This window comes from Aquila chrysaetos, chromosome 1 (assembly GCF_900496995.4).
Source record: "Aquila chrysaetos chrysaetos chromosome 1, bAquChr1.4, whole genome shotgun sequence".
Lineage (NCBI taxonomy): Eukaryota > Metazoa > Chordata > Aves > Accipitriformes > Accipitridae > Aquila > Aquila chrysaetos.
The window spans coordinates 57652845-57667267 of NC_044004.1; the positions used below are offsets into that span (position 1 = coordinate 57652845).

General features: G+C 42.5%; 1 protein-coding gene across 5 annotated transcripts in view; it reads left to right on the plus strand.

Annotated features, from left to right (window-relative positions):
- Positions 1-3857: 3857 nt before the first annotated feature.
- Positions 3858-14423, plus strand: part of NPNT (nephronectin) — a 54475-nt gene continuing 43909 nt past the window's right edge. For 3 of the 5 annotated variants that reach the window (XM_030023539.1, XM_030023578.1, XM_030023558.1), the window contains exons 1-3: positions 3858-4187; positions 5623-5723; positions 13886-13936. In XM_030023539.1, the coding sequence (XP_029879399.1) occupies positions 4117-4187; positions 5623-5723; positions 13886-13936 (223 nt within the window). In that variant the 5' untranslated portion in view covers positions 3858-4116. The remainder of the gene's footprint in view (positions 4188-5622; positions 5724-13885; positions 13937-14423) is intronic. The other 2 variants (XM_030023549.1, XM_030023568.1) reach the window with 1 other exon arrangement.

The window sequence follows — 14423 nt, forward strand, 5'->3', positions numbered from 1 at the left end:
TCAATAAAGATAAATTTTAAAGTTGTTTCTGTGTGATTTCTGTCATATCTACTATATTCTATCATCTACCAATACCTGTCAGCCTGACATATTTACCACTTGTATCTTTTCAGCTCTTTTTTCTTAATATTGGCTGTCCAGTCGGTTGCAGCAAGTACTCCAGAAATTGTTTTTGTTCTGTTGTTTTTTCCCCCTCAGGAATGGTTATAACCACAAAGAGTGTATTAGAAACCTGTATTTAGCCCTGCAGCTGAAGTTTTAAACACTGAGACTGCTGAGCACAGTCTACCCCAAGTGAAGTAAAACTAAGTATTATTGTTGAAGAGGAACAGGTCCTGTGCATACAAGAAAGTTTCGTTTCACTAGGGAAAACTGTAAGTAAGCTTCATTTCATTAGAACTGGGTTTCCTGTTGTTTACATGCTTTTTTAGTTGATGTTACTTGTATTACCAGTTACATATATTGCTCATGACATTGGTTCTTTAATGGAGTTTAATACTGCACTGTGTTGTTTTTTCGAAAAATACGAGTACTGTACAGAGCGGTATATTGAACAGATTTCTGCATGCGTTGTTTAACTGTACTGTGCCAGACGTCACTCTGTCACGCTTGCCATCCCAGAAGCAGCAGTTGCCATCACCACCTTTACCCTCCTTGCAGCAGAATTAGCAAGCCCCGCTCTTTAGAACATTTCTTCACTCTCTGCCACCTTATCACCAAAATTCGGTTTTGTGTGTAGTCAGATGTGCCTTTATCACTTACGGTGTAGGATACAGCAATAGAATGTATACCTGGGGCTTCATCCCCTGGGAAATTCTAGATAATTCAGAACCTAATGGGCTTTCTAGTGGCATGGGCAACTGCAAGTATTTTAGGCTCTTCCTCTGCTCTCAACACAGAGTATCTTAACAAGTTTAGGGTCTTGATTTTCATAGAAGGGTCTCAACCTGAGCTCAATGTATCCATGAGACTGAAAGCCTGAGATGAGGGTCATGACTGACAGTGTGGCTTCTTTGGCACAAGGTATGTAAACATCTTTATGGGGGAATGGAGAAGAGTAAAATAAGCATGGAGGGAAGGGTCACTATGTTTGCACAAAATAAGCACCTTTTCAGGCAAAATTTACCTTCCTGTTTGCAATCGCTGCATGCGTTTTGACTTTTTCATACACAAGGCTACCTCATTGCTGTTCAAAATACCATGTCTTCCTCTGTGTTTCTGCTTCACTGTTGCTAATTTGCAGCTAAAAACCTGACTATCATGTTGCAGTCAACCAAGTGTCTTATCAGTATCATTGAAAAAGCTTTCTTGGACACTTGTTCTTTGGTCCATGCTCCACTTCATCCTCTGCTTTGTAGCTGGGTATGTGCTAGTCATCCATCTGAGTGCTTGATGCACAGCTGCTGGACTTTTGTTGCTAATGTCTTGCTGAACATCAGGTCAGCCCACCCTCTGGCTTCAACATTTGCCAGGCTTTCATACTGCTTCACTAAACAGAAGGCACGAAAGTGCTTCTAGTAATACTTCCAACAACTTCTGCATCTCCATCTTCTATAAATTATCTTGATGCACACCCACACAGCAGTGGGATATGGAAGACAGCTTTATACACCTTTAACTTGTCAAGAGATTCGGTTCTTCGCCAGCTCACTTAGTAATCCTTCTAGTGTCCTGGATATGAAAAACTACCTTACTAAGAAAACTCCACTGGCATTGATAAACCATTGCCAAAATAAATGAATTCATAAATGACTGGATATTCAGTCTCATTGATGGGTATGGAAGTGCAGTACGTGATCTTTCAGTGGCTGTTTAACTGTTGTTTCAGGCTGATGTTCCAAAACAAATTGTAACGGCAGCAGAAGTTAACCAAGAGCAGACAATCTTTATTGGAGTAGGCACCAGGTCTGACCAGCACACTAGCATTAACACGTAAGAGTGCCAAACAGGCTGCTGAGGAGATCTTAAATAGTGCAGTCTGGAGAGATTAGATGATCTTACTATCATTGGCGAGTATACATGGTTTAAAGGACTAGCACGTGCTTTAATGTTGCTCTGTACGTAAGTACCACTGTGCAGCATTGCATGAAAGGAATTGATTTTATGACATGTCTCTTTGGACATCAGAGGGAAAGTGTCAGGTTGCCCTAGACCTTAATTCACAGTGAAGTTCAAATGTTGCTTTTGGCACCTGTCCTGGATTTGGCTGCGGTGTGATTTGTGGACACTTCTTTTCTACAAGTTGGAGAGATGCAGGCAGATGCTGTTATCAGAAGGAAATCCATGTGGTTATCACAAATAGGATTTCTCCCCTTTTGCCCATAAAATCTTGGCAGTGAATTCATTCTGCATGGTCCGTTATCCCACATCACACATCCAAGTCAAAAAAAAAAAAAAAAAAAAAAAAAGTGATCAATCAGTCAAGAGCTGGAAATCAGCTCTATATTTCCACAAGAATGTCATCTGAGCCAGATGACCTCCTGTCTTTCCCAAATGCCACTGTGGTGTTGTCTTCACTGTTTGGCTATCAGCTTTTCATGTGAATGAAGGGAACCAGGTTTGGTCCTTGGTGCACTTTTTATATCTGAGTCCTCTAAGGGGGCTTGCTTGTTATCTAAGCATACCTAACGAGTGCGTTGCAGAATCGTCACCTTGTAGCTTTTACCGTTGTTTTTTTTCTGTCTGAAAAGTGCTGGGTTGAGGCTGTGGACAGAAAGCTTTAGCCTGGGGAACGTAGGGTCCTGAAAAGATGACAAAAACAGGGGAAGGAGCATTGGAGGGGTCTTTCTGCTGCAAACGTGAGCAGAAAGTGGTAAAATCACTTTGGGGAAGGGTGTAATTTTCGAAAGCTCGCTGGCACAATTTGTATCCTGTGCAAAAAGTAGCTACCTTTGTGTAGTGTTGCTTGAATTATCTGTGAAGTGTTTTGAAGGTGGAAAATGCTCTGTGCAGAACTACCAGCTCAAATATAAAGCCTGAAATCATATTTGGCATCCAAACGCTCCCTAAAGGGTTTGGCTTTGTGTTACGTGCAACCCAGAAGATCTTTGTTTTCTGCTTCTAAGCTGCAGCCAGACCCTTGTAGGAACAGCTGATGAGCTTTAGCCTTGATTTAGGCACAAATCAAAACCAATGCTGCAACCTAGCCCAAGTTGTTGGCCCCATCTGTCTGTAATCAGAGGGATCTCAGAGCAGCTCTGACCCTAAATTGGTGACAGGCTGTTATTAAAAGTGTCCTTCAGTAAGTCCCCAGAGCTGTAGTTCATAGAAACAAAACAAAAGCAACTGCTGTATTTTAACTGTATTTTTAACTGGATGTTAATGTGGAGTACAGATGCAGTCATTGCTGTTGGTAGTGGTGCTAGGACGCCGTTACATGCTGTGTGGGTTAAACTTGTCACTTTTTTCTTCTGGGCAAGGGCTGGGATGCCTTATGTCACACATGCCAACACCTGAGGGCTATTGAATAGGAGCCTTTGAGCCAGAAAAACCACATACAGCCTTGTAATTCTTCCGAAAAGCTTTATTCTGGGGGAAGTTTGGTTGGCAAGAGAAGGCCCCATCTCAACACTCTCAGCTTTCGCTGTGGACTCTGCTCGCAGAGAGGCGCGGGCGGCCGTCCTGCTTCAGGAAGCTCAAGCTAGAAGAGCTCACACAAACAAAGCCCACCCTTCTTCGTGCCTTCAGACTGCGGTTTTTGCCTCGCTCGGCCCCTCGCGGGAGGGTGTACCGGTACGGCTAAGGCACACGCCGAGGGGCCGGGCCCTGCCGGCGGGGGGGGGGGCCGGGCCGCGGGGCCGCCAGGTGCCCCTCAGCGGGGAGGCGGGCGGCCCGGCCGCGGGCGCCTCTGCCGGGGACGGGCGGCGTTGCCGCTCCCCGTGCCGCGCCTCCTCCGCCCGGCAGCGAGGCGGGCGGGCGGAGAGAGAGAGGGGCTCGCCGCCGCTCCGGAGCCGTCGCAGCGCAGCCGGCGTCGGCGGCAGCCGGACCTTCCCCTTCACCCCCGGTCCCGTCCCGCAGCCCGCCTTGCAGCGCGGCGGTGGGGAGCGCCTCCGCCACCGCTGCCCACCCCGGGCCGCCTCGGCGGCCAGCCCGCGCGGCGGGAGAGCCCCGCCGGCCATGGAGCTCTCCCTGCGGCTGCTCCTGGCGTCCTGCATCTCCCTGGGGGCGGCCGGGGAGTTTGACAGAAGGTAGGCGCTGGCTCCCGCGGGGTGGTCGGGGGGCCGGCCGGGCAGGGAAGTTGGTGTTTCCTCGGGCAGGTCGGAGCCCCCGTGGGGAGAGCGGCGGGAGCCCGGGCTCTTCTCCCGGGCGGGGGGCTTCGGCGCCTGTAACGGCCCGCGGGCTCCTAACTGCCACCAGAGTGCCGGGGCGCGACATGGCGGCGGGGGGGGGGGGGGTGTCGGTACCGGCCACCCCGGGGCTGCCTCCCGGCGTGGCGGGGGCAGCCGGAGCCCTCGGCGGGACTTGTCTCGGCCCTCCCGCCCCTCAGCCGAGAAGAGGTGCCCGCGGGCACGGCCGAGGGGCAGGAGGCGGCCGCAGGTCGGGGAGCGGGGGCGGCGGGACCCGGTGCCGCCCCCGGGGTTCCCCGGGACGGGGTCGCTCGGCCCCGTACCCGCGCCCTTGGCCCGCGCATTGCTCGGCAACCTAAACGTGGGCTCGGGTATAAAAAGTTTATTGCCCTGGCAGGGCTGCGTCCTGCAAGAATTAAAAAACAAAGCGCTTTGCGTGCTGTAAAAATAAAATTAGTTTATTGACGCCTCGAGGCACTTGAAACAGAATACGGCGAAGATTGCCGCTCAAGTTTTAACACGAAGCGAGCTGAAAATGAGCGCTTGGAGAGCGTGTGCCTCGTGGGTTGTGCCGAGCCGCGTCAGGTGTAGCGAGCGGCTGCGAGGCGAGCTGAGGTGGAGATCGCTTCGTGGGTGCTGCGAGGAGCCGACTGCCCAACGCAACAGGTCCGTGGGCGCGTAGATCGGCCAGCGCGATCCCCTCTCCAAGGATCTCTTCGGGGGATGTGTGCAAATGCAGCGTTCACGGGATTTCAGCTTGTCATTAAAAAACAGTAACGATTTATGACAACGCTTTGTAATTGCGGGAGGCTGTGGTGTCGTCTCCTTGGAACAGGGAAGACTACAGCTCTCGTTTTGTATTTAATTTCTGTTTAACGGTTCAGGAAGCTTTTGGTTTGATTTTTTTTTTCCTTTAATGTTTCAGCGAGAAAATTTGGCTACATATTGTGAAATAAACCAATGCTGAAAATTTATGGTGGTGGTTTATTCCATGTTATAAATTCTGTTTCAGACTTCTGAAGTTACTTAGTACCAGCCTGGGAGTGGCAGCAGTGAGCATATTGCAAAGCCTGTCAGCTTTTTCAGGCTTTACAAAGTTACCATAATTATCTTTTCCCCTCTTTGCCTATAGTCATTTACATTTTCTGAACTAAATAAAGTGTTAACGATAGAAATATCATAGATTCAGCTTAGAGCAGTTACTGTTTTCAAAAAAAAAGGATATATATCTCCATGCAGGAGAGGTTTTTGCTGGTCTTTGTCTTTTGTTTTTCTTGACATAATTTTAGCTACTTTCAGAACGTTTCACCAGACTTTTTTGAACTGTCTTGTTCAGGTGGCCCAGACAAATAGTCTCCTCCGCAGGACTGTGTCGATTTGGAAGTAGAATTGACTGCTGCTGGGGCTGGGCCCGATTGTCCTGGGGACAATGCCAACGTGAGTATCATTGCTGCTGGGGCTTCTAGTCACTTGTAGAAAAGGCTTGTACACACCTAGTCATGTCTTTCACACGTTCACGCACATTCTTACAATGCAGGGCTTAGGCTTTTGCACGTGTGAGTCTGACTTACTTAGAAGGATGTTGTCACGTTAAAATTTTATTATTAACAGTACTAAAAATTATTCCAATCAAGTAAGGTAAACTTTAGTTAGGGCAATGAGAATTTGGGAGTTTCTGTTTGGTTTCCGGTTCATTTCATGCACTGGTCTAATAGCCTGACATAACACTGCACTGTGTCATGTTACAAGCACTGCAGGGCGAGAATATTTGCATCCAAAAAGGAAACCCAAATTACTGATATTTCACTTAGAAACTCAATGGAAATGTTCCAGTTAGTATTAAGTTCAAACATTCTTTCAATAACCCCAAACTAAGGGAATAAATCCCCCTGACAGCATCCTTTTACTGGGTCACACGTGAAGGGAAACATCTCTGAGATTCTCACATCTATCTAGAATCTTTGATATAATTGCAGGATAACCAAGTACATAAGTCTTCATCATTAACTACATCTTCAAAAGGTATTCTGTGGTGGCAGCTAGCACTATGTAGAAGTTAAAATTGTTAGGAGTATCATAGAGACCTCAGCTTGTTAAAATTACTGGGAACGCTCGCTCATGTGTTTAACAGTGCATATGTGAGTGATATCCCCTAAGTTTTTGCAGGAGCGAACCTATAAATATTGGTCCTCAATTTTATTTTTTTTTATTTACATGCAAATGTCTGCAAACTAAATCATTTTTTGCCAAGCCATTCTTAAAGTAAAGCAGGTATTAAATACTGTAAGTTGCTTAGTCTGCAGGGCAGTGACTGTAGGTGGCAAATATTAGGCAAAAGATAGAAATAGCATTGGCAATGCAACTGTAGACTCTCGGCAAAGGTTTTGTTCAAATCTGTAAACAGCAAGACTGCCTTTTTCCTTCCCAAGTGTGTTAAAAGCCCACAATGTTTAATAGGTATATAAGATGACTGGTAAAAAAGCCGTGTAAAGTACTTTTGGGACATAACATCACTGATACTGTTTTTTGATGCATAGTTCTCAGGTTGATATCTCTCAGGCCATACCATGGATTGTTTTGATTTTTAGGGCTCTAACTGATAACAAGTAGTTCTTTCCTTGGGTTGAATGTTTATAGAGAAAGAAGGAGAATGTGAAGTAGGTTGACTGAGGCTACTCCAGAGATGATAGAATCTATGTCCATCTTTCATAATGCAGTTTTATTTGAAAATCATTGAGCATTTACATGTTTGAGGCTACGAAGGCTTAACTGGCAAGTATCAATAATTCACATTGTTTAAAAAAACCCCAAACAAACCAAGAACAAAACCAAAATAACCCAGAACACTAAAAGGGTCTCACTGTGGCCCTTTCCTTAGAGAAGTTGTCTCCTGTGTTGTGACCATAAATTGCAGCTCATGTTTAGGTGGAAGTGAATTTCTTGCTATTACCAAGTCTGATTTGGGGTTGCAATTTTATGATTTTGGGAGACAAGAATAACATAAAGTGACACTATTAAAAGATTCATAACTAAAAGTTGAAATTACAAAAGTAATAATACAGAGAAAGTATTTTTTATTTTTTACTCTTTGAATTTTGTCAATAAGGTCATTTGTAGTGCCAACTTTTTCAGATACTGTAAATGCTCTTTTTTTAAGGCTACAGCTGGGTGAATTCTCACCTCCTTCCACTGCATTTTAGTCCATTATTCACAGATTTGTTCTCCATGCACATTTCCAAGAAGTGCAGAGATGGATTTTATGTGGTCATCTCCAGTAGTTGGGACCAGACTTTCAAAAGAATACAATTATTATTTAGGTGTCTAAATGCATTTTTTTTTTCCCATTCTTTCACACACTGGGTGCTGATAATTTTTGAATCGCTGGTTCAGAAGAGTCTCAGATATTTGCGTGAAGGCCTTATTAAAAACTTAGCAGGTCCTTCTAGTTTTCAAATGGGAGCCAAACTCTTAGCAAAATAAAGCAAGAAAATCTGCCCCGGTTGTAGGTGGTGAAAATTCCAGTCATATCACAGAGTGGGAGATTACGCTAAATGAAAGTGAATCTTTCTAGTGCTTGCAGCCAAACAGAACATCTGTAGTCAACTCTCCACCTTGGGAATGTGGCATTCAGTATGAAGGATTAACCTGGCACGGAAGGCAGCATTCCTGACCTCAAAGGAAAACTTGAGTATTTTACTGTACAAAGGGATATCACTGAAAATTTTCCAAAAAGCCAAGTACACAGTTATTTCTCCTGCTTTGTCTATGGAGAAAGGCAAACCTCCTAGTCCTATCCCCAACATGAGTGGCAGAAATACATGTCAAACTTTATATACTAGATGTACATTTTCTTTGCCATTTCTAGAATAAATTGTATTTGCATGATGAAAACAAGTATAGAGTCAGGCTTAAAAATCTGGAGTGAGACCCAATTTACAAATGAGTCCAAAAAAGAAGCTGCAAATATTCAGGCAATAATGCTGAGCTCTTTATTTGTGAGCTTGAACTCCTTTTCTCAAACTAGTTTGAGCCATCCTTGGCATGCCTGCAAGCGCTACAGCACCTTTGGACTCTCACCTGCTTACTCATGTCTAATTTACTATGTAGGCACTAATTACCTCTGAATTTATCTTTCTGACAACAAATGTAAGGTGAGAGCCATGCTGGAGCCAGAGTGTAGCAAGAATATAGGGTCTGATACATGACAGCGTTGTCCCCATTGATGGAGACCTCTGAACCACGGTGAGCCATGGGCAAGTGATTGCTGACATACCTGTATACATTTTCTGCTGTCCAGCTGAGCTGCTCCACCAAACACATGTGGGCATGCCTTCTGCCCATGGCTACTGAGAAAAAATGTGTTAGTTTAAACCAACTGTGTGATTTAAGGTAACGGCTTAATTGTGATGGATGTTTAAACCTGTATATGTCAGCTCTAACAAGGTAGGAGTGTGGCACAGCTGACAAGCAGTAACTCACTAAGCCTTGGTAACTCAGTGCTCCTGATCTTCCATCCATAATCCATCCATACAGTTGCAAATGGAAACTGAACTGTGTTAGCTAAACTTGCTTTTGTGAAGTGTGGAGTAATTCCTTTTATGTCCCTCTGACTGACAAAGGAGTGCACATAGAGCATAGTCATGCTTACTGCTGCTTAGTAACCAAAGTCAGCATAACTCGGCTATCTTTTTCACTCTTATGAACATGTAGGAAGAAGTTGAAGTCAGGCCCCTCCTTTAATTTACACTCTTCCTTTAAAACATCCTCTGTCTCCTGTTAATAAATTACACCAGTCAAGACTTGTACATGTAAAGAAGTGCATGTAGGTCTGATCTGTCCGTAAACTTGCTTCCAAACCCTTTCAGTGTCAGCTGTAATATCTCAGGAGAAATATTCTCTCTTCAGTGACATGAAATTGCCTTTCCAAATGCCCTTCCCAATTCCAGCAAATGCACTTAGAAGGTGCGCCTCCAACTGAAATAATCAAGAACTTCGAAACAGGTTGGATTTTTTTTTTTTCTTTCTTGCAGGTTGTGAACACCAAAGTGAGACCCATGTTTAGGCAACTAGATCCATTTCGAGATTGATACAAATATAACCATATTTTCAAAGGGGCTGAACAAATGTAACTCAAATAAATTCACTGGCATTTCTTACTCCTTGTGAATTGAAAATCCATCCACACTTATTTAGTGTCCTAATGTAGATTTAGAACTGTGGATATATTCCATTGCTAACTTAACTAAGTAGCTTTTCTGAGGTTTTGATCTGGTATATAAACCAGGTTTATTGGTTAAACCTCATGTGTAGAAAGGCTAATTTGGAAGCAGCAGAAGTGTTGTTTAAGCAACAACTCTTGGTTCATGTGAAGTAACTTCATCACATGATCAGCTGATCCTTTACACTGATGGACTCACAACATCAGTGCTTTAAAGTTAGATGTTAAATATCCCAGTTGAAATCAGTCCAAAAATCCCATGTTGTTGCCCAGCCTGCAGGATTTACTTGCACCTTGATAAGTAGTAGTGGGAGTAATAGCTGTAAGTGGGAGTAATCACACAAAAGCCTACTTCTGTGAAAAATGGTATGTTGACAAAGATGAGAAGTGTGTAAAAATAGGGCTGTTGTCTTGCATTATTATGTGTTATTGTTGTGCATGCAGCAAAAGTATAAGCCAGAGCAAAAGTGAGGGTAGAAAGAGTTTCTTCTGGATTTCTTCTCTCAGAGTAGGGGGTTTTGACTTCCTGTGGCAGAGCGTTTTTGGTGAGAGCAGATACCAACAGTACATTTTAAGTTCATAACTCCTTTTGCATTGTAAGTCACCTGCATCTGTGGTACTGAGCGTGTTGTCCTAACCCAGAACCCATTCAATGGGTTTTAAAGCATACAGGGAATACCAAGTTGGGGCATGCATCACTGCATGCATATTGCACAAAACGCACTTTTCTGTGTGCCAGCAGAAAAAATTTGCCTTAGGAAGTTGATTCAACTCTTTTTTTTTTTTTTTTTTTTTAATGTTTTAGTCAGCATTAATTTCCATGGTTTGAAATACCTGGGAGAAGAGAATTTCCAGCAGTGGTAGGGCTGGAGCTCAGTTCTTTGAGCTGGATGAGAAATGTCAAGTGCAGAATAGAAAACAGTCATGTCCATTCCTGTATTCTAGCTACTGTAGTCTAGGAGACCTGCTGAAGCCTGTCATCTCATCTCCCTAATAAGATGTCTGTGACAGTATTCTGCAGGGATGGCTGTCTTCCTGAGTGTTTCTCAAGGAAAGGATAATCTGGGCCTTGTTGTCCAAGTGTCTCTGCTAGCTAAAGAGGTAGTCTAAGCAGCAGGAAAGTCCTTGGAACTACTGCTGACTGACCCTCGCTGATAATCTGGTGTACAGAAATCAACTGTGAATATATACTTGCGTACTGAGCTCTGGAACCTGGTTAGCCTATCAGAAAACTAAAATATGGGATAAGAGATGCACTCATGTCATGGAGAGACTTACGTGAGTAGTAGTGTGATGCTTTTTTTTCTTCAGTATGAAAGTGGAAGTTCTTCCCTTCAGTCTCCAGCAGGCCATGGTAGGGGTTGTCTGAAAAACAGTTCTTTGTGGACGGTTTTACCACTAATCCATCTTGGTTCCCTGAAAGTTATTCTTAGAACTAATGGTCTCTACCTTCCTTGCTTTTAGCTGGCTTGCAAATATCTCTGTAGTTCTTTCAAAAGCTATAAAAATGGTTTCCACATGCGTGTGTCTTTCATGAACAAAATATACCTGCTTTGTATTTGGCTGCATGTCTGTTTGTAATTGATTTGTATGCTAGTTACATGTAGTCAAGGTACACTAAAGATGTAGGCTGCTTTTTGCTTCAAAATTTCAGCTGCAGTTTAACAGCCAAGAACTGTAGAAAGAGATACTACTTTAACGTAGATTTAAAAGGTTAAGCAAGATTTTTTTAAGAAAAGCAATATAAACCAGCTTGAATTCTCATTCTGCATTACAGTTTGGACAACTCCTTTGCTAGAGGTGATGGCAAAAATGGTTCCTCTTGCTGTGTTCACATATATACAAAATAGAAGGTTGGATGTGCAGTTTCTATAAATGGATGCAGATCCACTGTCAGATCCTCTGTTGGCATGAGTCTGCATGACTGTTGGAGTCAGCAGAGGGTACTCAGATTTTGTCTGGTGGACAGAAAATTTGACCAACAGAAGATGCTTGACAGGAATAAAATCCCACTGGACATGGATTTTTACAAGTAGTGATGTTATTTTATTACCTCACTCACTTCAGTGTTGAATTCTCCTTAAATGATAACAAAGTCTATAAGGTTTGTCTTGAGAAGGGGTTGTGAAGATGAGTGTGCTCTTTCAGAGCATCCATCTGTTGTAACTCCATCTGGTTATCTCCCTGTGCTGAGGTTTGAGTGTTCTACCTAGGGAGCAAAACCAGAATAGGTCAGCAAAGTAGTTTCCCACCACCTTACACTAAAACCGTGAGAATTGGCTTAAAAGCCTAGGGACAGAGCAATCAAGAAGGTATACAGTAAAATAGCCCATTAGTAAAAGTATAAGTCAAGCCATCAGTTTACACCTCCCCTTAACATTGCATCATTAAGAAATGTTAACTGAAGGATGTCAGCTTAGCATTTAGATTTAGTCAAACCTAGTAGAAAGCATACTGTTTCAGGAGGTTCTTAAGAGGACCTGCAAAACAGAGAGGGGAGCTTGTACAAGCTGATATAGCAGATGTAGGCGTAACCAAATGCTTTGCTGGGAACTGTGCATGCTGCTGCCTTCTTACAACAGTTGTGAAGAAACTTACAGTGCCTGTGCTGCTGCTCCTGTCCTAATGAGCTTAAAGACTGTGTATCTGTACTGTGCAATCTATTTACAGTGATGCAAGGTGTTGGTGGTTGGGGGGGCGAAGAGGTGGCTGTGCTCTCATTGATGCCTAGAAGGAGATTTTGTATCACCAATGATAGTGTTGATGGGAGTTTACCCATATAAATAATCTCATACATCAATGGGAGAAGAGGCCATGAGCTGCTTAGGACTTCTGTTTCTTGCACATAACAATGCTTTCAGTGGAAATGGCAGTTCTGTATAGCCCAAGATGCACAAAAATAAACCCATGATTTTGTCAATGACAAGCCATGAAAAGACTGGCTTCCAGGAGACTGACCCACTACCAGAAACCTCCTTAAAGTAAATAAACGTTTTGTTACGGAATTTGTGGTTGCAAGACTACAGCCTGTATTAATGCATTCTGTTGACAATGTTTAATTAATATTGATATGCAGTATGTCTGCTTCTTAAAAAAATGACCAATATTTTTGTGCATCCCTGGTACTTTTCAATGAAAAGACATTTTATACAGAATTGCAATACTGCTTTAATACTGCTATGCAAGAAAAAATGAGGTTTTGCTATTTTTATTCAGTTGGTGTTTGTTGGGTTTTTTTTTCAGTTTAGAAGCTTTATGCTTTTAAAGTAGTTACGACTTTACTACGTTAAAGATACAGTATCCTTTTCCACTTCCCCACCGCATCCCTCCTGCACTTCATACATAGAATAATAGTTTTGCAGTCCAGTGTTTCCCAAGGAAATCTTAACAGTAACATGATTCAACCATTTACAACTGTAGTGTATTCATATCTGGAGCTTCTCTCGAAGCCCAGTAACAACTTGGAGAGCCTCCCTCAGCTGTAACAAACGCTAAGGGACTTTTTGGTTGAAACTAATTTAAACCAATATAAGTTGCAATCATAGCAAACCCTTAAGTGTTGGTCACATACTGCTTAAAATACTTGTTGCTTAAGTCCCAGTCTTTTATAATAAGGCTATGTAGCCTAACAAGCCATGCTGCTAACATTAATTTTATTGGCAAATAAATTGATTTAAAATAAGCCCGAAACATAAATCTGTGTTTCCATCTTATTTAACTTTTGTAGCATACCTAGTTTCATATGGTAGTAAGAGCTGAAAAGGTCTCTAAGCATTAGTTTTAATTTAGGTGACATTCAAAATTTAAACATTATAAAAATGACCAGTAAATTTATATGCCAGCATGTTTATTGGTTGCAGATGTTCAGATACTTATAAATGGGTGTAATTTTAATTACTCTCAAATTAGCATCCAGATGCTAACCGTGTATGTTTGCTCTGTGGAGACACAACATTAAAAATATATACCTATATTTAAATGAAAGGATACTGTCTCTTTAAGAAAAGCATTTATGTTCTGTTGATGGAAACATTGAACCTGAAGTGTGAAACATGAGAATTTTTACAACTATGTACCATATGAAACATGACAAAGTGTAGCTCCTTATTTGATTGAATAAGAATAGCATCACGTCATTATATTTAATTACGCTTATGTATCAGAATGTGTTTGTTAAATCTCATAATGAAATACTGATGTAAGGTATTTCCATTTTTAAATGTGTACCAGAATTTTTTTTTTATTTCAGAAAAGCTCTGAATGTTGAATGTGTGTTAAGTCTCCAGGAATGTAACAAGTTGATAAAAACCCCAGCCAAGTCCATCCTCCTTACAGGAAAAAAAAAAGCTCGAATTTCTTTTTTTGGATATTTGTTTTGCAGCTTTCTACGTCTTAAGGCAGAGAATAGCCAGCCTAAGGTGCCAGCCCAAAGGTTAGCTGAACATATTTCTTAAAATAATTTTGGCAAGGTTATGACTTAGAGTTATGGCCTCTAAGTCATAAGTTTACATGAAAACTATAATACTTGACAAGAAGATGTAGATGTTCTTTTATTTTTTTCTTTCTTTAAACATTCGATTTGGGGAAGATGGGGGGGAAGGAAATTAACAGGGCTGTTTTATCCCAGTTACCTATCTGATGAGATATTTATTGCACTTTTCCCTTTTCCCTCTTTTCCTTTTTCTTTATTTTACCCTCAAGCCCCCGGCAACATTTTTTCCTTCCTGCAAATTGTTTATACTCCCAGCATCATATTTACAAGCTGTCAGAGTTAGGAGCCCTAATTTGCTTTCACAGTATTGGATCACGTGCAGTGGGAGGTTAGTTTGGGATGGCTGAAGCACTTATTGCCCCCCATTGCCTGCTTTGCACCTCCACTACAGGTTGTCATTCCCACAACAGGGAAACTTTACAGCCCC